The sequence below is a fragment of the Podarcis tiliguerta genome (assembly GCF_965153285.1).
Source record: "Podarcis tiliguerta genome assembly, chromosome: 16".
In the NCBI taxonomy this organism is placed as follows: domain Eukaryota; kingdom Metazoa; phylum Chordata; class Lepidosauria; order Squamata; family Lacertidae; genus Podarcis; species Podarcis tiliguerta.
In genome coordinates, this window is record NC_139549.1 from 5,585,946 (window position 1) to 5,610,408 (window position 24,463).

The window sequence follows — 24,463 nt, forward strand, 5'->3', positions numbered from 1 at the left end:
TTATTCCTAATAATAATAATAAAAAAATAAATTTATTATTTATACCCCGCCCATCTGGCTGGGTTTCCCCAGCCACTCTGGGTGGCTTCCAACAAAATATTAAAATACAGTGGTCTGTTAAACATTAAAAGCTTCCTTAAACAGCGCTGCCTTCAGATGTCTTCTAAAAGTCTGGTAGTTGTTCTTCTCTTTGACATCTGGTGGGAGGGCGTTCCACAGGGCGGGTGCCACCACCAAGAAGACCCTCTGCCTGGTTCCCTGTAACTTGGCTTCTCGCAGGGAACTGCCAGAAGGCCCTTGGTGCTGGACCTCAGTGTCCGGGCAGAACGATGGGGGTGGAGACGCTCCTTCAGGTATACTGGGCCGAGGCTGTTTAGGGCTTTAAAGGTCAGCACCAACACTTTGAATTGTGCTTAGAAATGTACTGGGACCATCCCCTTTCTTGTCATTTGGAATCCATTGGTTTGGGTCCTACCCTTCGGAGCAGGAGAAAGCTAGCTCCGTCCATCTTCCACGGGAGAGCCCTTGAGATACGTGAAGATCTCAGCCTCCTCTTCTCCAGCCTAAACATGCCCAGCTCCTTCAACCGTTCCTCATCAGGCTTGCTTTCCAGACCTTTGATCATTCCAATTGCCCTCCTCTGCACACCTTCCAGCTTGTCATAAGAACAAAATAAGTGTCTACTGGATCAGGCCACAGGGGGCCTATCTAGTCTGGCATTGCCTCCCAGTTGCCCCCAGTGGAAAACCAGCAAGCCGGATTCGAACACAAGAGCAACTCTCCCCTCCTGCCATTTCCAGTACAGTGGTACCTCGGGTTACATACGCTTCAGGTTACAGACTCCGCTAACCCAGAAATAGTACCTCGGGTGAAGAACTTTGCTTCAGGATGAGAACAGAAATTGTGCTCCGGCAGCACGGCAGCAGCAGGAGGCCCCATTAGCTAAAGTGGGGCTTCAGTTTAAGAACAGTTTCAGGTTAAGTACGGACCTCCGGAATGAATTAAGTACTTAACCCGAGGCACCACTGTAATTGGCGTCTGGAAGCATTGCTGTCTTGAACTGTGGTTAAAAGGCTTCTTAAACTGCGATACTGAGAACTGGACCCAGGACTCCAGGTGGGGTCTGACCAAGGCAGAAGAGAGCAGTTCTATTCCTTGATCTGGACCCTAGACTTCTGTCAGTGCAGAAAGGCATTAGCTTCTCTCGCCGCTGCATCACACGGTTGGCTCACTGTTACGCCTCAATCCTTTATCAAGCGGTTTTTTTCTGTATCCTCTTAGAGCCCTTGCTTCCTACTTGACGTGACACATCCTTTTTTTCACAATTAGCTCCTCTCAATCATTCTCTCCCCCCATTCCCCCCTCTTTTACAATTCAGATTGTCACAGCTTTTGACAAGCCTTCGCACAGATTTATTCCCTTTGCCTTAACAATGGGGTGTCTCTCTTTAAACAAAGCAGCCCGTTACCTTGAGCCAGGAATCATGCTTAATTGTTTTTTCCGCTGCTTCTCCTTCTCAACTTTACCATGTTATTATCAGCCTGCAAAGCCTGCTACATCTGTGTTTTCCAAGCCTGGGGATTCCAGCCCCCGCAGATCTTATTTTGAAAAGGACACTTAACTATTATTGATCCTTTTCATTATTTTGATGCATCCGAGGCCTACGTAATACAAAACATCTCTCAGCACCTTCCAGCAATAATGGGCTTTCTCCACGAGCGACAGAGTCTTAAATGCATTCCTCGCTTTTGTGATTTGGGCTGTTTTTAATTATCTTGCAGGTAAAACGCCTTGAGACAGTGGTTTAGAAGGCGATTAATATTAGTGTAGGGACGCGGGTGGCGCTGTGGGTTAAAGCCTCAGCGTCTAGGGCTTGCCGATCGAAAGTCGGCGGTTCGAATCCCCGCGGCGGGGTGCGCTCCCGTTGTTCGGTCCCAGCGCCTGCCAACCTAGCAGTTCGAAAGCACCCCTGGGTGCAAGTAGATAAATAGGGACCGCTTACTAGCGGGAAGGTAAACGGCATTTCCGTGTGCGGCTCTGGCTCGCCAGAGCAGCGATGTCACGCTGGCCACGTGACCCGGAAGTGTCTCCGGACAGCGCTGGCCCCTGGCCTCTTGAGTGAGATGGGCGCACAACCCTAGAGTCTGGCAAGACTGGCCCGTACGGGCAGGGGTACCTTTACCTTTACTTAATATTAGTGTACTGGAAGAAGCAAAGATGACCAGTGTTGAAGCAATGATTCTTCAACATCAACTTCGCTGGACTGGTGGATGCCTGATGATCGTCTTCCAAAGCACCAACTCTATTCCGAACTTAAAACTGGTCTTCACTGGTGTCTCAAGGTGGGGAGTGAGCGTGTGTACTTAAAAATGGAAAGCGTAATGCTGGTGGTCAACAAAAGAGGTTTAAAAACTGTCTCAAGGCAAATCTTTAAAAATGTAGTATAAACACTGACAACTGGGAAACACTGGCCTGCGAGCGCTCCAGTTGGAGAACAGCCTTTACCAAAGGTGTTGTGGGCTTTGAAGACACTCGAACTCAGGACGCAAGGGAGAAACGTGCTAGGAGGAAGGCACGCTTGGCAAATCCACACCGTGATCAACCCCTGCCCAGAAACCAATGTCCCCACTGTGGAAGGACGTGTGGGTCCAGAATTGGCCTCCACAGTCACTAACAGACTCATTGTTAAAACTGTGTTTATGGAAGACAATCTTACTCGGCTATGAGTGGTCGCCAAAGAAGAAGAAGGATCTGTGAGAGACCAGAGTTCGAATCTTCCCGCTCAGCCATTAAGCTCAATGGGTATGACCTTGGGGGATAGTCAAAGCCTCTCTCAGCCTAACCTCCCTCCCAGCTTGGGCTCACGGAATATTATTACATGATGTTATCGCTGAACATTATTACATAAGTGGATCACCGCATAGGATTCCCTATTCAATCGGATCAGTGAATATTATCACATGTTGCTTTTATTGCATTGTATTGTAAATCGGATCACTCTAAAGCCACCGGGAATGTTTACAGATTAAAAAAAGGGAAGAAAGAAACAACCACCAGCTTGCTTTTTTAAAAAACAAACTAAAAAACCGCAAATCTAGTGGTGACAACAAGAAGGTAGATCAAATGGAGGATTTTGCTTTGTCTGTGTCTGAGTGAATCGCTGATCTGAAGGCGGATGACAGCTGAATGGGGAGGGGGGAGGTAGAGCAAAAGAAAAGCGGGGTGGGTGGGGGGGTGCTGAGGCGGGAGGAGGGACCGAAAAAAGAATAAGGCAGGCATGGAAGGAAATGGAGGCAGGGGGACAGAGGGGAAACTGAGGCAGGGCGGAGAAGAACAACGAAATGAAGACAAGAGAAATGAAAAGACAAGAAAGAACAGGCAGGGTAAAAAAACACAGACGGAAAGAGAGAATCTTATAATTAATAATCATTTATCATAACGTATTGCCCACTCTCAAGCGACGCAGGTGGCACTGTGGGTTAAACCACAAAGCCTAGGTCAGTGGTTCAAATCCACGCAACGGGGTGAGCTCCCGTTGCTCAGTCCCAGCTCCTGCCAACCTAGCAGTTCGAAAGCACGTCAAAGTGCAAGTAGATAATTAGGTACCGCTCCGGCGGGAAGGTAAACGGCATTTCCGTGCGCTGCTCTGGTTCGCCAGAAACAGCTTAGTCATGCTGGCCACATGATCCGGAAGCTGTACGCCGGCTCCCTTGGCCAATAAAGCGAGATGAGCACCGCAACCCCAGAGTCGGCCACGACTGGACCTAATGGTCAGGGGTCCCTTTACCTTTACTTTACCTTATTGTCCAATCTCAGGGCCGGCCTGTCCATGAGGCAAGGTAAGGGGCCCACAGGGGCAGCAGATTTGGCCTCCAAGGAATGCATCCTATGTAGATCTTTATATCCCCCCCACGTTTGTTCCCGATGTAGATCTTCAGTACCTGCTTCTCCCCTGCTGGGGGAGGCCTCGTTTTTTTGGTGTTTGCCTCAGGCGCTGAAATATCTTCGGCCTGCTCCACCTCCCCTTCACCCTACAGATCCTCAGGTGGATTGCAGCAATTAAACCACAATATGAAAACGAGTTTAAAAGCAACTTACACTTAGGTGGGTCCACCTCGAGTGCCAAGAGAGGAAAGGGGGAAGAAACGGGGGAAATGAGGCAGGGAGGAAGAAAGAGTAGGAAAGTGAGGGGAAATCGAAGGAAAGAGACAGTGCGGTATAGTGGTTAGAGTTGCTATACCAGGATCTGGGAGCCCTGGGTTCAAGTTCCTCCACCCAGCCGTTTCTGCCACCTGGAGCACGAAAAGGTGAGATGTAAATGTAACTTTTTTTTTAGAATGCAACTTACTTTTGTTATAAGCTCATAGTATACTGCGGAGTTTGGAGGAATCCTGGGGGGTCATCTAGTACAACCCCCACGATGCTTTGGGTAATTAATAATAATAATAAGCCACGAAATTAAAAGACGCCTGCTCCTTGGGAGAAAAGCAATGACAAACCTAGACAGCATCTTAAAAAGTAGAGACATCACCTTGCCGACAAAGGTCCATATAGTTTTGGACCATAGCTATGGTTTTCCCAGCAGTGATGTATGGAAGTGAGAACTGGACCATAAAGAAGGCTGATCGCCGAAGAATGGATGCTTTTGAATTCTAGTGCTGGAGGAGACTCTGGAGAGTCCCATGGACTGCAAGAAGATCAAACCTCTCCATTCTGAAGGAAATCAGCCCTGGGTGCTCACGGGAAGGACGGATCCTGAAGCTGAGGCTCCAAGACTTTGGCCATCTCAGGAGAAGAGAAGACTCCCTGGAAAAGACCCTGATGCTGGGAAAGATGGAGGGCACAAGGAGAAGGGGACGACAGAGGACGAGATGGTGGGACAGTGTTCTCGAAGCTACAAACATGAGTCTGACCAAACTGCGGGAGGCAGTGGAAGACGGGAGTGCCTGGCCTGCTCTGGTCCATGGGGTCACGAGGAGTCGGACTCAACTAAACGACTAAACAACAACAATTAATAATAATAATAACAATAATAGTAGTAATAATAATAATAATATGAATGAATGAATGAATAAATAAATAAATAAGAAAGAACTCCCGCGATACTTTGTAATGCTTTGGGTAATTAATAAGTAATAATAATAATAATAATAATAATAGAATGAATGAATAAATAAATAAATAAATAAAAATAAAGAAAGAAAGACGGAGAGGAAACCGAAGCAAAGGGCACGGAACGCTTGGAACACGCTCTCCCTTTTAAAAACCATTCTCGGCTGGAGCCACGCCCCTCCTTCCCCGCCCCAGCCAATGGCAGCGGCGCCCCTTTCTCCGGAGCGCTACATTCGCTTCCTTATATGGAGCGCCGCGCCTTATAAGGCGCCGCCTCGTCGCCATGGCCACGTTGTCAATGGGTCTCTATCTCTCCGCACCCCCCGCATCCCTCCCGCGGAGCACGTGACCCGAGGCAGCAGGAGAAGCAGCGGCGGCGGAGAAGCGGAATTGACAAGCGGAGACGGAGGAGCGACGCTGCTGCTGCTGCCGCCGCCGCCGTATCTCTCGGAAAAGAAAAGTTCCTCGCCCACTCCGCCTCTCTCTTGTCCCTAGGATTTTAATTTTTTTTAAAAGCCGGTTTTGAGGGAAGCGGGGGAGGAAAAAATAAAAATAAAATAAAATTCCGAAGCATTGTCCGGCGGCTTGCGCGGGCGGGAGCTGCGCGCGGGCGCAACTTCAGGATCGGGGCCGCCGCGTTGCGCGCAAAAGAAGAAACTGCTGCTGTTTTTGCACGGGAGGGAGAAGCGCAAGGAGCAGCCTCCCAGGCGGAATTTGCTTCAAAGAAAAGAAAAGGAAAAAAAAAGGAGAGAAAACCATCAATTTCTTCTCCAGGATTCCGAGGGAGAATTAAAAGCGATTTTCGAAGGTATTACCCTCCTTTTTCCTCTTCCTTTCCGATAAAGGAGATGTTTTTCCCCTCGCTTTGGGGTGGTATTATTATTGTCAAACCTTATCTTGGTGGTTTTGCTTGTGGTTAAGTCATTGCTGCCCACTCTGACAGATAGGAATTTATTTTTGAATTTATTTGGGGGTGCAGTGGTAAGTCGAAGGAGCGCTGCCTATTTTTTTGTGTCTTCCTGTTGGAAAAGAAAAGCTTTCCCTTATTTCTGGGGTACTTTCCCCTTTTCAGGTAGCAAATGGCACGAGGCAACATCGTGCTATAGGCACACCTACCTGCGAGTTTTACTCCCTCCTAAAGTAGCGAGCGCCTCCGCTGACTGCAGGGGCGCGCGCTTACTCCTGAGTAAACGGGCGAAGGTTTGTGCCGTGTTAGGAGCGATTTATCCCCACCCTCTCCCGCAAAAGCAAGACAGGATAATGATGACTCCCGAAAAAGAAAAATTAAAAAGAAAGAACTTTCGTTGGGGAAAAATATATGAGAGTTTGCAGAACAGGCAGAAACTTCACAAATTGATTTTTGCTCTCTTTTAAAAAAACAACAACACGATTTAAACAGTACAGATTTGATGTTAGTTGCTTGCAACAATGATGTTTAAGGCTTTTGGTGTTCAGCTGAAAAACAAAAAACTTGCCCAGTCATCTGTACTGGCATCACTTGCTAGGATTATTAATTATTATTTCTGTGGGATGAAATTATGGTAATTCAAAACGGTACTAAATATTCTGTTATAATTAAAGAAATAATTATATGTAATTTCCGTAACAGGATTTGACATCTGTTTAAAATATTACTAATGCTAATAAAGTTGCTTTAATTGTAATAGGGTGAAAGCTTAACACAATTGTGTATAGACAGTGGCATGAATATTTATTAAATATTGACTGTTGTTACTAATGACCGTTAATGTCTAGAGAAGGAAGCAGGATCTAATAATATTAGCAACAATAGTGTTATCAACAGTAATCGCTAGTAATTTTATTAACAGCAATCTAATGCTGTTAATCATGATGTATCAATTACCGTTACCTGTAAAAATAGCAACGTATTAATAGGAATATATTGCTAATAATGTACAGTATTGCTTTTAACAGTATTGCATTACTGATATTACAGATTTTGCAGGTACAATTAGATGCCATTTCTTCTTGCACAAAGCTTTTAAGAAATATTATTTATTATTCAATGGACATTCCTTGCTATAGGGGGAAATGAAATTTATTCATAAATATATTATAATTAGGAGGTGGTTGGAGATAATAAATTCTTCAGAGGGTTGGTAAAAGGAATATCATTTTAATTCTTGCTACGCTTGGAAAAAGACAAATTCTCTCGCCCCCCCAAATCCCTCATTGATCTGTAGATGATCTTCATCAGCTGTATTTAATACCTTGATCAGGGGTCAATAGGAGAATAAAGATATATACAGGGGTTCAGAGTTAAACCCACATGCTCCCTGATCCTAAAAATAGTTCAGCGGAATAGATCTGTCTCATTCATCCAAGCTACTTTCTCTGTTGCTAGAGAAACTCTCCCTTCTTGAAAATTGAAATCTGAATGCCTGTTGATTTTGACCATAGAAAGGACAGAATGGGGAAGGAAACAGAGGATAGATTGGGGTCTTTGCCCTGGCTTAGATGGCTTCAATTTGCCCACACAACTCAAAGGCAGAAGCACCCTAAAACCCCAGAGACGGGCATTTCTGGTGATGAAACACCCATCCCAGAGACAGTTTAGGATGAAAGCTCTCCCTCTCTTTCGGAAGCCCATCAAAATCGGATGGATCGTTTCTTTGGAGCCACCAGAATATTTTTTGGGGAGGACTGACTTTGAACTGCCTCTGAAAGACTTGTGAGTTGCGTTTTCTGTTCCTTTTGGGACACCGCTGCCTTAAAAGGCAGATGAACAGCCCCAAAAGGCTATCTTAAGATGTCGTATATTTTACACTCGATGGGAATGTGAACTTTAGACAACCGGGACGGGAGTTGTGTGGCTTCTGGTTTTCCCTTCGCCTTTCTTGCACAATGTTTGCTGAGCTCTCTTCTTAAAAATAAACTAACCTCTCGCACCTTTTCTCTCTCCCTGTCCTTCCTCTCCTTAAAAAAATAAAAAATAAAACCCCCATGCACAGATCTGTCAGGATTTGAATGCCTGCTAGCAGCTGCCGCCTCAGTGGAAGAAGTTTCCTCTCTGGTTATGGGCACCTTTTTCGGAGTCGTTATAACCCTGTGTGCTTTGCATCCTCTGGCAACTGAAGACCCGAGATTCCTTCCCTTCTCTCTGCTGGGCTTCTGCCAAATCGAGGCATTGTGATCTTCGTTCTCCAGCAAAGAAGGCAGACCGCTTCTTTGGGAAGACAGACCCACGGGGAGGAAAATGGAGCGAGGCGACTGCAATTTCCCCTCCCGGCACTGATCCTTACTAGTGGGGATTTTGGGATTCCCTCTGCCGCTTTTCCTGGAAGAAAACCTTCGTTTACAGTTGCCTGCTCGGTCTTGTGGGGTGAGGAGTGGGGGGAGAAGCTGCCAAAGACACCCCTCCTTTCATTCCTTATTCTTCTCCCTACCCCGCCCCCCCACCCTGCAAAGCATGCAGTTGTTTGCTCTGCTGCTGGAAAGTAGAACCCCGCTTTCTTTGGGATCTGTTTCATTTTCCTCTTCCTCCTTTCTACCTGCTTCCTCTTCCTCTCGCTCCTTCACGGCTGGTCCTTTCCACCCTCTCCTCCTTCCCAAACTTCAGCCGCTCACCCCCTGCCCTTCTCCATTCCTCTTCCCTCCTCCTCCTCCTTTCCTTCCTTCTCTCCCTCCTTTCTCCTCCTCTTGTCCGCTTCCAGTCCGTTCCCCAGCCTCCCTGCCCATCTCATCCTTTCCTTCTCTCGCTAGCCGTTGTTCTCTTGCCCACGGCTGCCCCTTCTTGACCTCCCAGCCTCTGCAGCCAGCCCCATACCTCCTCCAACCAACCCCCCCCTGCTAGATCTCTCTCTAGCCCCCCTGCAATTCTCACCCCCTTTCTCCCCACCCACTCCCCTCCTTCCCTGCCCCTTCCTTACCACCCCTCTCCCAGGATGGCTCTGGTGGTGACCCCCTGGCAGGAAGAGCTTCCTGGCGTTCCCCCGGGGGTCCCCCCGCAGCTGCCAGCCCCAGCCCCCCAGGAGCCCAGCGGTGGCAGCAGCGGGGAGGGCAAGGCGTCGGCGTCGGCCGTGGACTGTCTGGTGTGCGGGGACAAGGCCAGCGGGAAGCACTACGGCCAGTTCACCTGCGAGGGCTGCAAGAGCTTCTTCAAGCGCTCCGTGCGCCGCAACCTCAGCTACACCTGCCGTGCCAGCCGCCAGTGCCCCGTCGACCAGCACCACCGCAACCAGTGCCAGCACTGCCGCCTCACCAAGTGCCTCAAGGTCGGCATGCGCCGTGAAGGTGGGTTGCCTGAGGAGGGGGGTGTCCCATGCATCTCGTCCTCCTCTCTCTCTCTCTCTCTGCTTTCTTGCAATCTCCCTCTGCTCCCTTTGCTCTCCAGAGGCCAGTCTTCCATTTCTTCTTCTTCTTCCCCTGTTTTTCCCCTGTTCGGATCTCTCTTACTCTTTCCTTTTGTGGAAGTTGTGACAGCCCTTTTCTTGCTCGCCTCCTCCCTGCTGCCTTAGGGCTCCTCTGGAGAGTAATAATAATAATCAGTGGCGTAGCGTGGGTTGTCAGCACCCGGGGCAAGGCAAGTAATTTGCGCCCCCTAACCCGTGGATTTGCGCCCCCTAACCCTAACCCCCAGATGTTGCGCCCGGTGCGGCCGGCCCCCCCTGCACCCCCACGCTATGCCACTGATAATAATAATAATAATAATAATAATAATAATAATAATTTATTGTTTATATCCCACCCATCTGGCGGGGTTTCCCCAGCCACTCTGGGCGGCTTTCAACAGAATATTAAAATACAATAGTCTATTAAACATTAAAAGCTTCCAATTTTAAACATTGTCTGTAACATTACAAGTCTTTTTTAAAAATCCTGCTAATGTCTTAACTTGAGTACATTGCGTAGCTCAGTGGTCAGGACACCTGCTTGGCATGTAGAAGGTCCCAGGTTCCATCCCCGCTGGCAGAGGCTCTCTTGCCCCAAACCCTGGAGAGCGACTGCCAGTCAGTGCCAAAAGTACTGAGTTTCCTGTGATCCTGGTTTTTCTTTTTCTGTGGATGTATTCTGCGAAATGTCATCGGTGCATCAATTGTCCTATTATTTATGTATTCATCTGTTACCTTGCCCTTCAACCTAAGTTGCCAGGGCAGGTTCTACCAACGAAAACACAGTATTGAAACGGCTAACAATCGCAAAAATAACGTGGATACGGCTTGAGTGTCAAAAGCACTTCATTCAGTTTATATAAGCCCACGCTTCCTCTCGAAGGAGCCCAGGGTGGAAAACCTATCAATCATGTAAAAAGCATTTGAGAAGAGAAAGAACATAAGCAGAGCCCGCTGGATCAGGCCAGTGGCTCATGTAGTCCAGCATCCTGTTCTCACAGTGGCCGATCAGATGCACCAGTGGCTCCTGTGGGAGGGAGTTCCGCAGTTTAACGATGCACTGGGTGAAAAAGTCTTCCCCTTTTCTCTGTCCAGGGATCTGAGGGTCGTCGGAAACAGTCGTCTTTCGGCCACCAAATGGCAACCTGGGTAAAGAGGGGTGTTTTTAAAATCCTTCCTGAAAGTCAGGTGGGCGCAACTCGCTCGGGAAGGCATTTCACAAATGGGGAGCCACCACCAAGGAGGCCCTGTCAATGCGAACTGGGCAGCCTCCAGTGCTGGCACCTTTACTACCACGGCCTCCTCTGCTGGTCTGAAATGCTTGATACTGGGAAAGGTGCTTTTTAAAAAGGTAGTGATGCCTTAGTGGCCAATGGTGCGTTAATGGCAGATTTGTGCACAGGAACATAATAATCTGTCTTATACAGAGTCCAACCATTGATCCATTTAGCTCACTATTGTCTCCGCTGACTGGAAGAGGCTCTCTGGGGTTTCAAGCAGGGATTAAATGTGGGATCTTTGGCATGCCAAGCAATCGCTCTAATCCTGAGCTACTGTCATTCCATTAAAAAAGAAGACGCTAGTCCTCATGGTTCTGAATAGAGGGTTGGTTTTAATTGGGAGCTGCCTTACACCAAGCCAGCCCCTTGGATCTATCTAGCTTTGTGTTTTTGTTTTTTTAAAATAATATTTTATTGGGTTTTTTACACAAAAAATAAAACAGAACAAAACTAAAAAAGAAGAAAGCAAAAAATACACAATACAAAAACACAAAAACAACAAAATAATCAAAAAGAAAAAACATTAACAAAAACAGTTTCATCTTTATGATATTTCTTTCATTTACTTATTTCCCGACTTCCCCAAACCTCCCTTCACTGTATTCCAAAACACCTATTTGATCAGCAAATCCCTATCCTCTGTCTTAATTAATCCTTGTCTTAATTTTAACATCTTTATATAACTTAGTCTCCTTAAAATCTTAAATCGTTAAATCTTTAAATTTTACGACTTTTATACTAATAACCTTTTAAATTCAATCTGATGTCATTTTAACATTCATTAATCTTATAATATTTCTGTAAATAATCTTTAAATTTCTTCCAATCTTCTTCCACCGTCTCTTCTCCTTGGTCTATCTAGCTTTGTGTTGTCTACACTGGCTGGCAGCAGCAGGATTTCAGGCAAGGGGTCTCTCCCAGTGGTACCTGGGGATGGCAGGGATCGAACTCAGGACCTTGTTCATGCAGGGTCCTTGCTGTGCCACTGAGCTACAGCCTTTTCCTGAACCATCCACACATCATTCTGCCTTATTAGTTGCGTTCTGCAGTGCTTCCTCAATGTCCGTGTATTATTGCCACCCAGAGGGGCAAACTGCGATTCTTGCATTGTAGGGGGTTGGACTAAATGACCTTTGGGGTGCCCCCAACTCTGCCATTCTGTGAAAAGCAGGGCAAATAATTAAATCAGGCCATTTGAGTTAAAGGTTGAGAAAACGATAAACTAAAATCGACAGATTTGCGCACCGGCTACTTCCACCCCTGTCCTGAATTTATTTCTTTCTGCTCCCCGGGTGAACCTGGTTTAATTTCAATTTATTTGTGGCATTAAAAGTGAGGAGGATTTCAGCAGGGAGTTCTGGGACTTGCAGCGACTGGGAACAAAGAAGAGTTTCTGGTCCGAAACCTTTGCAGCGGCAAACTCTGTCGAAAGGGAAATAGATGCCCTGCCAATGCCCTGAAGCTGAATGCGGCGAAGCTTCGGGACAGATAAAAGAATAATAATAATAATTTATTATTTATACCCCGCCCATCTGGCTGGGCTTCCCCAGCCACTCTGGGCAGCTTCCCCCAAAAATATTAAAATACTGTAATATATCAAACATTAAAAACTTCCCTAAACAGGGCTGCCTTCAGATGTCTTCTAAAAGTGTGGTGGTTGTTGTTCTCTTTGACATCTGGTGGGAGGGCGTTCCACAGGGCGGGCGCCACCACCGAGAAGGCCCTCTGCCTGTTTCCCTGTAACTTGGCTTCTGGCAGTGAGGGAACCGCCAGAAGGCCCTCGGTGCTGGACCTCAGTGTCCAGGCAGAACGATGGAGGTGGAGACGCTCCTTCAGGTATACTGGGCCGAGGCCGTTTAGGGCTTTCAAGGTCAGCACCAACACTTTGAATTGTGCTCGGAAATGTACTGGGAGCCAATGTAGGTCTTTCAAGACTGGTGTTATGCGGTCTTGGCAGCCGCTCCCAGTCACCAGTCTGGCTGCCGTGTTCTGGATTAGTTGTAGTTTCCGGGTCACCTTCAAAGGTAGCCCCACATAGAGCACAATGCAGTAGTCCAAGCGGGAGATAACCAGAGCCAGAGCTTTTTCACACAACACATAGCTAGACTCTGGAACTCCCTCCCACATGAGGGCAGAGGCAGCCACCAAGGCTTGAAAAGAGGACTGGGCAAATTGATGGAGGGGAGAGAGCTATTTGTCACTAGCACTAGCCCCTGTTGGCTACCAGCTGCTGTGGCTTTGCTCTGCCTCCAGCAAAGCTTCTGAAAGCCGGTTGCTGCAAATCACAAGCGTGGAGAGCACTGCTGTTGCACCCAGGCCCTCCTTTTGGGCTTCCAAAGGGGCATGTGAATGGTCACTGTGAAAAGAGGAGGCAGGACCACAAGGCCTCCACTTGACGTGACCCAGTGGCCGCGCTCTTCTGATGTCCTTACGGTCCGGAGGAAGTCTATTTACATCCCTAGTTCCTTACAGGTATTTGGCCTTCGTGAGGAGAGGATGTTGGACTAGACTGGACCCCTTTGGCCTGATCCTGCGGGCTCTTATTGCATTCTTAAAAGTAAAGGTAAAGGGACCCCTGACCATTAGGTCCAGTCATGGATGACTCTGGGGTTGCAGCACTCATCTCACTTTATTGGCCGAGGGAGCCGGCGTACAGCTTCCGGGTCATGTGGCCAGCATGACTAAGCTGCTTCTGGCGAACCAGAGCAGAGCATGGAAACGCCATTTACCTTCCCGCTGGAGTGGTACCTATTTATCTACTTGCACTTTGACGTGCTTTCGAATTGCTAGGTTGGCAGGAGCAGGGACTGAGCAACAGGAGCTCACCCCGTCGCAGGGATTCGAACTGCCGACCTTCTGGTTGGCAAGTCCTAGGCTCTGTGGTTTAACCCACAGTGCCACCCGCGTCTCATTGCATTCTTACGAGAGCGCTATAAAAAGTGCCTATGCGGGGAGCCTAATTCTTCATCTTCCTTCCATCCCTCTTCTGCTTTTCCTGCCTTCCGTTTTCCTTTGTGCCTCTCCATTTTCTCTCCTGCTTTCCTCCAGTTCCCCATTTCTCCATTTCCCCCAGTTCCTTCCACGCCTCCTCTTCCCACCTCTTTGCTTTCTCTCCTCCTTTTCTCCCTTTCTTTGCCTTCCTCTTCCTCTGCAACCCTTTTGCAAAGGCAGATCTTGATTATCTAGCCCTGCCCAACCACGTGCCCTTTGCTGAATCCTCCTCCTCTCTGCTCCTGCAATTTCTTCCCTCCCTTCCCCTTGATTCATGCCCGTCTTTGTCTTCCCAAGAACCTCCCAGGGTAGGACAGCATCTCCTCCTTTTCATCTTTGCCCTTCAAAGTTGTTTACCTTTTCCCTTTACTTCTCTCTGTCCTCCCTCTGCGTTTTCTTCTCCTCTTTTTTTTTTTATAAAGGAATCGCTTCTTAAGGTCCGATTTCTTCCCCTCCACATTTAAGCAGAGGGGCTCCTTTGCAAGACTATTGGATACATTAATGGCTGATGAGGCTACCAACATCTGCCAACTGCAATGGCTATTTTCTGCCTCCATGTTGGAGGCAGTGAGGTAAAGGTAAAGGGACCCCTGACCATTAGGTCCAGCCTTGGCCGACTCTGGGGTTGCAGCGCTCATCTCGCTTTATTGGCCGAGGGAGCTGGCGTACAGCTTCCAGGTCATGTGGCCAGCATGACGAAGCCGCTTCTGGCGAACCAGAGCAGCGCACGGAAACGCCGTTTACCTTCCCGCCGGAGCGGTACCTATTTATCTACTTGCACATTGACATGCTTTCGAACTGCTAGGTTGGCAGAAGCAAGGACTGAGCAACGGAAGCTCACCCCGTCGTGGGGATTCGAACCGCCGACCTTTTGATTGGCAAGTTCTAGGCTCTGTGGTTTAACCCACAGCGCCACCTGCGTCCCTGATGTTGGAGGCAGTAGCAGCTGAATAATAGCAGTTCCAGGAAATCACCGGGGGGGGGGGGGGAGTGCCATGGCATTTGGGTCTGGCTTGTGGGCATCTGCTTGGCCATTGTGGGAACATTTGCAGGATAAAAAGGTACAGGATTTCTGGGACAGGTGTCAAAAAGTGCACAGATTAGAAAGGAAATATTTGCAGGCCCCCAGCAGTGTTTTTTAAAAATTTTTTATTTTTTATTTTATCTTTATTAATTTAAAATAAATACATTTATGAAAAACAGATGTACATATAAGTAAACAAACATACAATCAAACAAATAACAGAAAAATCGAACTTACCACTGCACTATAAGAAGATTAATATAATTATCATCATATATACTCCTGGTACTGAACACAATTATAAAATTTGTAGAAAAGAAATTTAAAACTGACTTCCAATTAATCTCGCTGTACTTTGTCTATCCAGTACGTCATACCGCACAGTTACTTGTATACTTTCTTTTTACCTCCTCCCTACGAATTTAGAAAACTATGGAGTAAAAGGAAACATCTTGGCAGAATTAGACTGAGCCCCCAGCAGTGTTAAAGCAGCACGGTGTCTGACCACCCCAGTAGCAGGTAGAGAAACAAATAATCATGGCTAGGTGATAAAAAAAAAAGTTGTCTAGAGGGGGCAAAGGATTCCTTGGAGGAGAGAGAATGCGGGAAGATTTGAGGCAGCGTTTTCGGAGCTTGATCACGCAGCGCAACCTGTGGAACTCCTTGCCACAGTAGGCAGGGACAGCGGCCAACTTGGATGGCTTTAAAGGAGGATTGGGCTGGTTCATGAAGAGGGCTATCGATGGCTGATAGCAACGATGGCTGTGCTTCCTCCTCCATGGTCAGAGGCAGCAATTCTTCTGAATGCCCGTTGCCGCAGGAACTGCATGAGAGGAGAGGGCCTTTTGTGCTCCAGTCTTACTTGCGGGTTTCTGACAAGATGGGCTACTGGCCTGATCCAGCGGGGTTGTTTGTGAGGCCAGAGCGGAGAGACCTCTGATCTGCCGGCCCTGCCAATCATGCAGGAGGCGGGGGGAGCAAGCGGGGAAGGTTCCCCTTTCCTAGACACAAGTTTTTTTTAAAAATCATTTTTATTGATTTTCTAATAAGAATCATCCAATTAATATATCCAATCATAATGCTCCAATTAAAATAAAAAACTAAAATAAAAAGAGACCAAATTATAATTATTAATTTTTCGGGGCTCCCCAGAGTCTGGCTCTCTGAAGCATATCTCCACATCTTAGTCCTGTTTCTCCTCATTGTTTCCATATTTTCCACATCTCGATTTTGACTCTTCTTACTTACTTAATTTTCAGTTTTCTTTCTCATTGTGATTACTAACAACCCCAAGGGCATGGTATTGCATCATACTGTATACAAAGCAAACAAAATAATAATAATAATAATAATAATAATAATAATAATAATAATAATAATAGGTCAATTTATATCCTGCCTTTTTCCCTGACAGGGACTCAAGGCGGCTTACAAATAAAATAAGAACTGCTAATTTTTTTTTTTTGAGGGGTGCAACCATTAAAAAAACAATTAAACAATGTAATTAAAATTACCTATCTGTCTATAGGGGACGCGGGTGGCACTGTGGGTTAAACCACAGAGCCTAGGAGTTGCCAATCAGAAGGTCGGTGGTTCGAATCCCCGCGACGGGGTGAGCTCCCGTCGCTCGATCCCTGCTCCTGCCAACGTAGCAGTTCCAAAACACATCAAAGTGCAAGTAGATAAATAGGTACCACTCCGGAGGGAAGGTAAACGGCGTTTCCGTGCACTGCTTTGGTTCGCTAGAAGCGGCTTAGTCATGCTGGCCACATGACCCGGAAGCTGTACGCCGGCTCCCTCAGCCAGTAAAGCGAGATGAGCGCCGCAACCCCAGAGTTGGTCACAACTGGACCTAATGGTCAGGGGTCCCTTTACCTTTACCTATCTGTCTATAAGATTCCTGTGTTGTACGGGGTCAGACTTGATGGCCCCAGAAAGGTCCCTTCCAACTTTACAATTCTGTTAAAAACATACTGGCAATCTCCCTACGACAGAGGAATGGCAAACTAAGCTGTTGGACTGCGCCAAAATGGCAAAACTGACCGGAAAGCTCAGGAATCAAGAAGACGAGAACTTCAAGAAAGAATGGGGCGAAAAATTATAATTTATTTAGGACACCATTGTAAAGCAGGTGAAAACATTACCAGGATTCTAATAATGCTTGTAATGGAACAAATATGATGGATAATATGGACAGGTACAAAATATTGTTGTAGTTTAGTCGTGTCCGCCTCTTCGTGGCCCTCTGGACCAGAGCACGCCAGGCACTCCTGTCTTCCACTGCCTCCCGCAGTTTGGTCAAACTCATGCTGGTAGCTTAGAGAACACTGTCCAACCATCTCATCCTCCCTCGTCCCCTTCTCCTTGTGCCCTCCAGCTTTCCCAGCATCAGGGTCTTTTCCCGGGAGTCTTCTCTTCTCATGAGGCGGCCAAAGTCTTGGAGCCTCAGCCTCAGCTTCAGGATCTGTCCTTCCAGTGAGCACTCAGGGCTGATTTCCTTAAGAATGGAGAGGTTTGATCTTGCAGTCCATGGGACTCTCAAGAGTCTCCTCCAGCACCATAATTCAAAAGCATCAATTCTTCGGCGATCAGCCTTCTTTATGGTCCAGCTCTCAATTCCATACATCACTAGTGGGAAAACCAGAGCTTTAACTATACGGACCTTTGTTGGCAAGGTGATACAAAATAAAGACTGAAATAATACGCAGTTGGAAATGTTGACACTAGATTCAGAGAAATGTGTATTTGGCATTGTTACAGCTCTTCATTTGTAAAACCAAATAAAATCAATTGAAAAGACCACATACTGGCAATCACAACGGGAAAATAATAATAAGGAAATGAAATAGAAACATATGCATCCTTCGTTTCCCGAGCTTGCTTGGGTGGTGAATACTGAGAATCTTAAGTCAGAAACCCAGGAAATAAAATTTTCCCCTCCCCAGGACGACGTAACAACATATTGGTTTCACGAAATAAATGCTGAGATGCGAATCATGTGCTTTCTCCCTTCTTCCCCCCATAACATTGCATTAATTTTCCAACAATAACAGAAACAAAACAAACAACAATAAAAACCAAAACGAAACAAATTGACTTTCCCCCTGATTCCTTCCTTGGTTCCATTATGTATCAATGTACTACCTGTCCATTATAAAGTTTTAACCATTTTAATTTCTTATTGCCCATTCATAATAAAATTACAAGAATTCTCAAAACTCTGCCAATGTATTAACCTGTGTACATTGCAATAAAGTCCTTCCATTCTTCCTTAAATTCCTTCTCGTCGCTTCCTCTTAATTTCATTGCCACCTTTGCCGTTTCAGCATATTCTTTTAATTTAACTTGCCAATCTTCTTTAGCCGCGACGCTTTCTTCTTTCCAATGTTGTGCTGTTTGTGCAGCAGTGGTTGCGTACATAAACAAATTCTTTTGTGATCTTGGTACGTCCATTCCTATAATACCTAACGGGAAAGCTTCTCGGGTTGTTTTTTTTGGCAAAGGTTATTTTAAACACCTTCATTTCATTATAAATCATTTCTCAATAATTCTTAACAATTTTGCTGTCTCACCACGTATGAAAAAAATGTACCTTCTCTTGTTTTACATTTCCTACACTTGTTTTCTCTAGTTTTGTACATTTTTTGCTAGTTTAACCAGTTAGATACCTGAAGGAGCATCTCCACCCCCATCGTTCTGCCCGGACACTGAGATCCAGCTCCGAGGGCCTTCTGGCGGTTCCCTCCCTATGAGAAGCCAAGTTACAGAGGGCCTTCTCGGTAGTGGCACCCGTCCTGTGGAACGCCCTCCCACTAGATGTCAAAGAGAAAAACAACTACCAGACTTTTAGAAGACATCTGAAGGCAGCCCTGTTTAGGGAAGCTTTTAATGTTTAATAGACTATTGTATTTTAATATTTTGTTGGAAGCTGCCCAGAGTGGCTGGGGAAACCCAGCCAGATGGGCAGGGTATAAATAATAAATTATTACTATTATTTATTATCTATACGTCATTTTCTCTTTTTTATATACATTTTTATTATTTTTTTAACATATTAATTCCAACATTCATACAAGATAACTTCTCACCTTATACAATATTTTTGGTCTTCCGTCAATGCCTCTGATGATTTTCCGTTCTTTATCACTTATTATGCATTTCTTAATTCCATATTACCTTTAATTATCCTTAACTAATAATTCTCCTCATTGTCTTTTTTTTTTTTTTTTTTTGCAATATTTCAAATCATTCACCCTACAATACTTCTTGCTGACCTACTAGCGCAATCTGTCCATCACAATTACTTTTCAAATCGTCCGTAAATTGACTCCAGCCTTCTGAGAATCTCTGGTCCCGCAGGTTTCGAATCCTTCCTGTTAGTTTATCTAATTCTGCATAGTCCATCCATTTCATCCTCCGTTCTTCTTTCTGCCGCCATTGCATATAAAAACAACCTATACATCATTTTCTCCCTCCCTCCCTTCTTGTCTCCCTTCAGCCGTGCAACGGGGGCGCATGGCTCCCGCGCAGCCCAGCCCGGGTCAGTACCCCTTCGCCAACGGAGACCCCTACAATTGCCACTCCTACCTGACGGGCTTCATCTCCCTCCTCCTCCGGGCAGAGCCCTACCCCACTTCCCGCTATGGGGCCCAGTGCCTGCAACCCAACAACATCATGGGCATCGAGAACATCTGCGAGCTGGCCGCCCGCCTCCTCTTCAGCGCCATCGAGTGGGCTAAGAACATCCCCTTCTTCCCGGACTTCCAGTTGGCCGACCAGGTCTGCCTTCTGCGCATGACCTGGAGCGAGCTCTTCGTCCTCAACGCCGCCCAGTGCTCCATGCCTCTCCACGTGGCTCCCCTCCTGGCCGCCGCCGGCCTCCACGCCTCGCCCATGTCCGCCGACCGCGTGGTGGCCTTCATGGACCACATCCGCGTCTTCCAGGAGCAGGTGGAGAAGCTGAAGGCTCTGCACGTCGACTCGGCCGAGTACTCCTGCCTGAAGGCCATTGTCCTCTTCACCCCAGGTGAGCATCGCGCGTTGCCGGATTGGAGGAGGAGAGGGGTATTGGTGGCCATGATGGCCGTGCTCTGACTCGCCATTTCATCATTCGGGGCAGGCCAGACAAAGTCCTCCTTCACGCAGGGCATTGTTAAACTATGGAACTCAGTGCTGCAGGAGGCAGCGATGTCTGCTATTAAGTAGTGGGTGGACATAGCAAACGACACAGAGATTTCTCCCAATACCATATTTTTCGCTCTGTAAGATGCACCCGACCATAAGACGCACCTACAGTGGTGCCTCGCAAGACGAAATTAATTCGTTCCACGAGCTTTCCGTAGAGCGAGTTTTTTCGTCTTGCGAAGCACCACGGCGGGGAGGGGTGGGGAGAAGCAGGGCGGCTGCCGCAGCCGGTCCTTGGACTCACCCGCGCCTTGTGGACACCGCATGACGCAGCTGCTGGAGGGCAGCGGGGCTCAGGAGCGCGACTCCGGCTGCAGCGCTGGCTGCTGGCGGCAACGGCTCCTGAGGGGAGCGCGCGAGGGCGGTGGGCAGCGGCACGAGGCAGCCGGAAGGTCGGAAGGTCGGCCGGAAGGTGGGAGGGAGCCGGAGGAGCCGTCAGCAGGAAGGTGGGAGGGAGCCGGAGGAGCGGGGAAGCGAGCGTGTGTGCGTGCAGTGACTGTCGCCATGACAGGAGAGTCAGGGCTGTTTCGTCTAGCGAAGCAAGCCCTTAGGAAAATCTGTCTTGCGAAGCACCTCAGAAAATGAAAAACCCTTTCGTCTAGCGGGTTTGTCTTCCGAGGCATTCGTCTTGCGGGGTACCACTGTAGTTTTAGAGGAGGAGAACCAGAAAAAAAATATTCTCTCCCTCTCTGCGCAGCGCCTCTCCAGCAAAGCAGGAGGAGAAATGGAAGGGGCTCCGTTTCTCCTCCTGCTTCACTGAAGAGGAACTGTGCAGAGAGGGAAAGCTGCGCAGTGCCTCTCCAGTGAAGTGAAGTCAGAACAGCAAGAGGGATCGCTGCTTTCGCTGCGCAGCGATCCCTCTTGCTGTTCTGGCTTCTGGGATAGCTGCGCAGCCTGCATTCGCTCCAAAGGACGCACACATATTTCCCCTTACTTTTTAGGAGGGAAAAAGTGCGTCTTATAGAGCGAAAAATACGGTAGTTCTTTATAAGTAAGCTGGAACTAAACTGAACAGCAAACAGCTCAGCCGGCCTGCTTTTATAGGCAGCCAGCTGTCAACATCGTAACAACAACAGCCCAGGGTTTCCTGCCTAAGTTAACTTACGTGGACCTGAGTGAAAACTATACAGTGGTACCTTGGGTTAAGAACTTAATCCGTTCCGAAGGTCCGTTCTTAACCTGAAACTGTTCTTAACCTGAAGCACCACTTTAGCTAATGGGGCCTCCCGCTGCCGCTGCATGATTTCTGCTCTCATCCTGAAGCAAAGTTCTTAACCCGAGGTACTCTTTCTGCGTTAGCGGAGTCTGTAACCTGAAGCGGCAGTAACCTGAAGCATCTGTAACCCGAGGTACCACTGTATACACAATACCCCCTGGTGGCCAGGGTGAGAACTTCGATGCATAACATCTGCCATCTTGGATGGCTGGAACCGAAGGGTGTCATTGGTTAATGGCTGCGCTCTGCCTTCACAGTCAAGAGGAAGCGATGCTTCTGATGAATACCCAGTTGTTGGAAACCGCAGCAGGAGAGAGGGCTCTCCGGCCCAGATCCTGCCTGTGGGTTTGCCATGGCGGTGGGGGCGAGGGCACTTTGCTGGCCATAATGAGAACAGGATTCTGGTCTCTTCTGATTGTGCTGGATCTGATTGCCCAATTACCGTATTTTTCGCTCTATAAGATGCACCAGACCACAAGACGCACCTAGTTTTGGGAGGAAGAAAACAAGAAAAAAAATATTCTGAATCTCAGAAGCCAGAAGAGCAAGAGGGATCGCTGTGCAGTGAAAGCAGCAATCCCTCTTGCTGTTCTGGCTTCTGGGATAGCTGCGCAGCCTGCATTCACTCCATAAGACGCACACACATTCCCCCTTACTTTTTAGGAGGGAAAAGTGAGTCTTATAGAGCAAAAAATACAGTAATTTGAAGGCGTCTGCAATTCTGAATGGCCTCAGGAACACGTTCCTTTCCTGGTGAGCGGTTCTTAGGCGATAAAGGAAGCTGTGCGTGTTTCGCACTCAGATGCACTGGAGTTGAGATGGGGGCGGAAGCTTATGGTGAAGCTGTTTTACACACAATTTTTTAAAAAGCGCCCTCAGCCCCAAGACCTGTGTTTTATACCACAGATTTATTGTTATTTTTATAATTTATTATTTATATCCTGCCCATCTGGCTGGGTTTCCCCAGCTACTCTGGGCAGCTCCCAATAGAAAGTTAATAGAAACATAATAAAGCATCAAACATTAAAAACTTCCCAAAACAGGGCTGCCTTCAGATGTCTTCTAAATGTCAGGTAGTTGTTTATTCCTTTGACATCTGATGGGAGGGCGTTCCACAGGGCAGGTGCCACTACCAAGAAGGCCCTCTGCCTGGTTCTCTGTTACCTCACTTCTTGCAGGGAGGGAACCGCCAGAAGGCCCTCGGAGTGGGACCTCAGTGTCTGGGCTGAACGATGGGAGTGGAGACACTCCTTCAGGTATACTGGACCGAGGCCGTTTAGGGCTTGAAAGGTCAGCACCAACACTTTGAATTGTGTTCGGAAATGTTCAGGGAGCCAGTGTAGGTCTTTCAAGACCGGTGTTATAAGGTCTCGACGGCTGCTCCCAGTCTAGCTGCCGTGTTCTGGATTAATGGTAGTTTCCGGGGGGATTGATCCTCCAGGTCTGATAGGCCTCTTCGCCTGTTTCACAGCAGCAAACTGGTGGTTGTGGGCGGCAGGTTCTTTAGTTCAGAAATGGATCATGCTCTCCTATTATTCCCAAAGGGGCGAGTCGCTTCTGTTTCCCTCCAGCAGGAGGCGAGAGGGGGTCACTCCTCCACCCTCTGCTGGCATAACGCAGAATCCTGACCATGGTGGCTTTTTTGACCATGCAGGTGTTCATTAGTGTCCCAGGGGTCATCTTGTCTGACCTCCCTCCAACGCGGGTGAACCACCCCAAACTCTAATTGCGAGCAAAAGGGGTCCATTTACACTCTCTCCATCCAGTGGGCAAGGAATTGGCCCACCGACACCAGAATAGCCAGCCCACATTGGCTGCTAATTTAGAATCATAGAATCATAGAGTTGGAAGAGACCACAAGGGCCATCGAGTCCAACCCCCTGCCAAGCAGGAAACACCATCAGAGCACTCCTGACATATGGTTGTCAAGCCTCTGCTTAAAGACCTCCAAAGAAGGAGACTCCACCACACTCCTTGGCAGCAAATTCCACTGTCGAACAGCTCTTACTGTCAGGAAGTTCTTCCTAATGTTTAGGTGGAATCTTCTTTCTTGTAGTTTGGATCCATTGCTCCGTGTCCGCTTCTCTGGAGCAGCAGAAAACAACCTTTCTCCCTCCTCTATGTGACATCCTTTTATATATTTGAACATGGCTATCATATCACCCCTTAACCTCCTCTTCTCCAGGCTAAACATGCCCAGCTCCCTTAGCCGTTCCTCATAAGGAGCTTGTTCTAGCTCCTTGCTTGAATCTCTTGAGGAGCTTCCCCCGTGCCTTTCTCCAACCTTCCTGGGGCATGGATTCCTTCATTAGAGGGGAAATCAAGCAACAGATGGAAGAAGACAGCGCCCCAGTATGGACCTTCTCGTAGATCATCCTGGGACAGAATGCGGCAGCTAGACTGGTGGCTGGGAGCGGCTGCCGAGACCACATAACACCGGGCTTGAAAGACCTACACTGGCTCCCAGTATGTTTCCGAGCACAATTCAAAGTGTTGGTGCTGACCTTTAAAGCCCTAAATGGCCTCGGCCCAGCAGAGCTGAAGGAGCATCTCCACCCCCATCGTTCTGCCCGGACACTGAAGTCCAGCACCGAGGACCTTCTGGTGGTTCCTTCATTGCGAGAAGTGAGGCTACAGGGAACCAGACAGAGGGTCTTCTCAGTGGTGGTGCCCGCACTGTGGAACACCCTCCCATCAGATGTCAAAGAGATAAACAACTACCTGACATTCAGATGACATCTTAAGGCAGCCCTGTTCAGGGAAGTTTTTAATATGTAACGCTGTACTGTTTTTAACACTTGATTGGGAGCCGCCCAGAGTGGCTGGGGAAACCCACTTGGATAGGCAGGGTATTAATAGTATTATTATTATTATTATTATTATTATTATTATTATTATTAATGTATATCCCTCAAACCCAGTGCTTCACCTGTGAGCTGTGACCCTCCCCTTCACCTTTCTCCTGGCCCTGCTACCTAGAGCTGGCCTCTGCAGAAGCAGAGCTTAATAAACTGCATGCATGTCAAGGAGAAAGGGGATAGAGAAGAGTTTTTCTCCCTCTCCCATAGTTCTGGAAGCCGTGCGACGAAGCTGAATGTTGGAACATTCGGAGGAGAGAAAAGAAAGAGCTTCTTTGCAATGCAGCTAAACTATGGAACTCCCTCCTGCAGGAAGCAGTGATGGGCAAGGCAAAAGCCTAGGTGGCTTTAAAAGAGAATGACACAAATTCATGGAGCGCGAGAGGGCTATTGAGGGCTACTAGCCATGTTGTCTAGGGATGCGGGTGGCGCTATGGGTTAAACCA

At 47.6% G+C, this 24,463-nt stretch overlaps 2 protein-coding genes and 1 long non-coding RNA gene across 3 annotated transcripts in view; 2 read left to right on the top strand and 1 right to left on the bottom strand.

Annotated features, from left to right (window-relative positions):
* Nucleotides 1-24,463, top strand: part of LOC310666130 (intelectin-like protein) — an 814,635-nt gene that overhangs the window by 659,494 nt on the left and 130,678 nt on the right. The window lies entirely within an intron of this gene.
* LOC310666253 overlaps nucleotides 1-24,463 on the bottom strand; it is a 278,050-nt gene that overhangs the window by 104,056 nt on the left and 149,531 nt on the right. The window lies entirely within an intron of this gene.
* Nucleotides 5,480-24,463, top strand: part of LOC310666109 (nuclear receptor subfamily 2 group F member 5-like) — a 28,335-nt gene continuing 9,351 nt past the window's right edge. Inside the window, exons 1-3 of the mRNA XM_083416719.1 lie at nucleotides 5,480-5,920; nucleotides 8,085-9,366; nucleotides 19,258-19,785. Coding sequence (XP_083272845.1) covers nucleotides 9,018-9,366; nucleotides 19,258-19,785 — 877 coding nt within the window. The 5' untranslated portion in view covers nucleotides 5,480-5,920; nucleotides 8,085-9,017. The remainder of the gene's footprint in view (nucleotides 5,921-8,084; nucleotides 9,367-19,257; nucleotides 19,786-24,463) is intronic.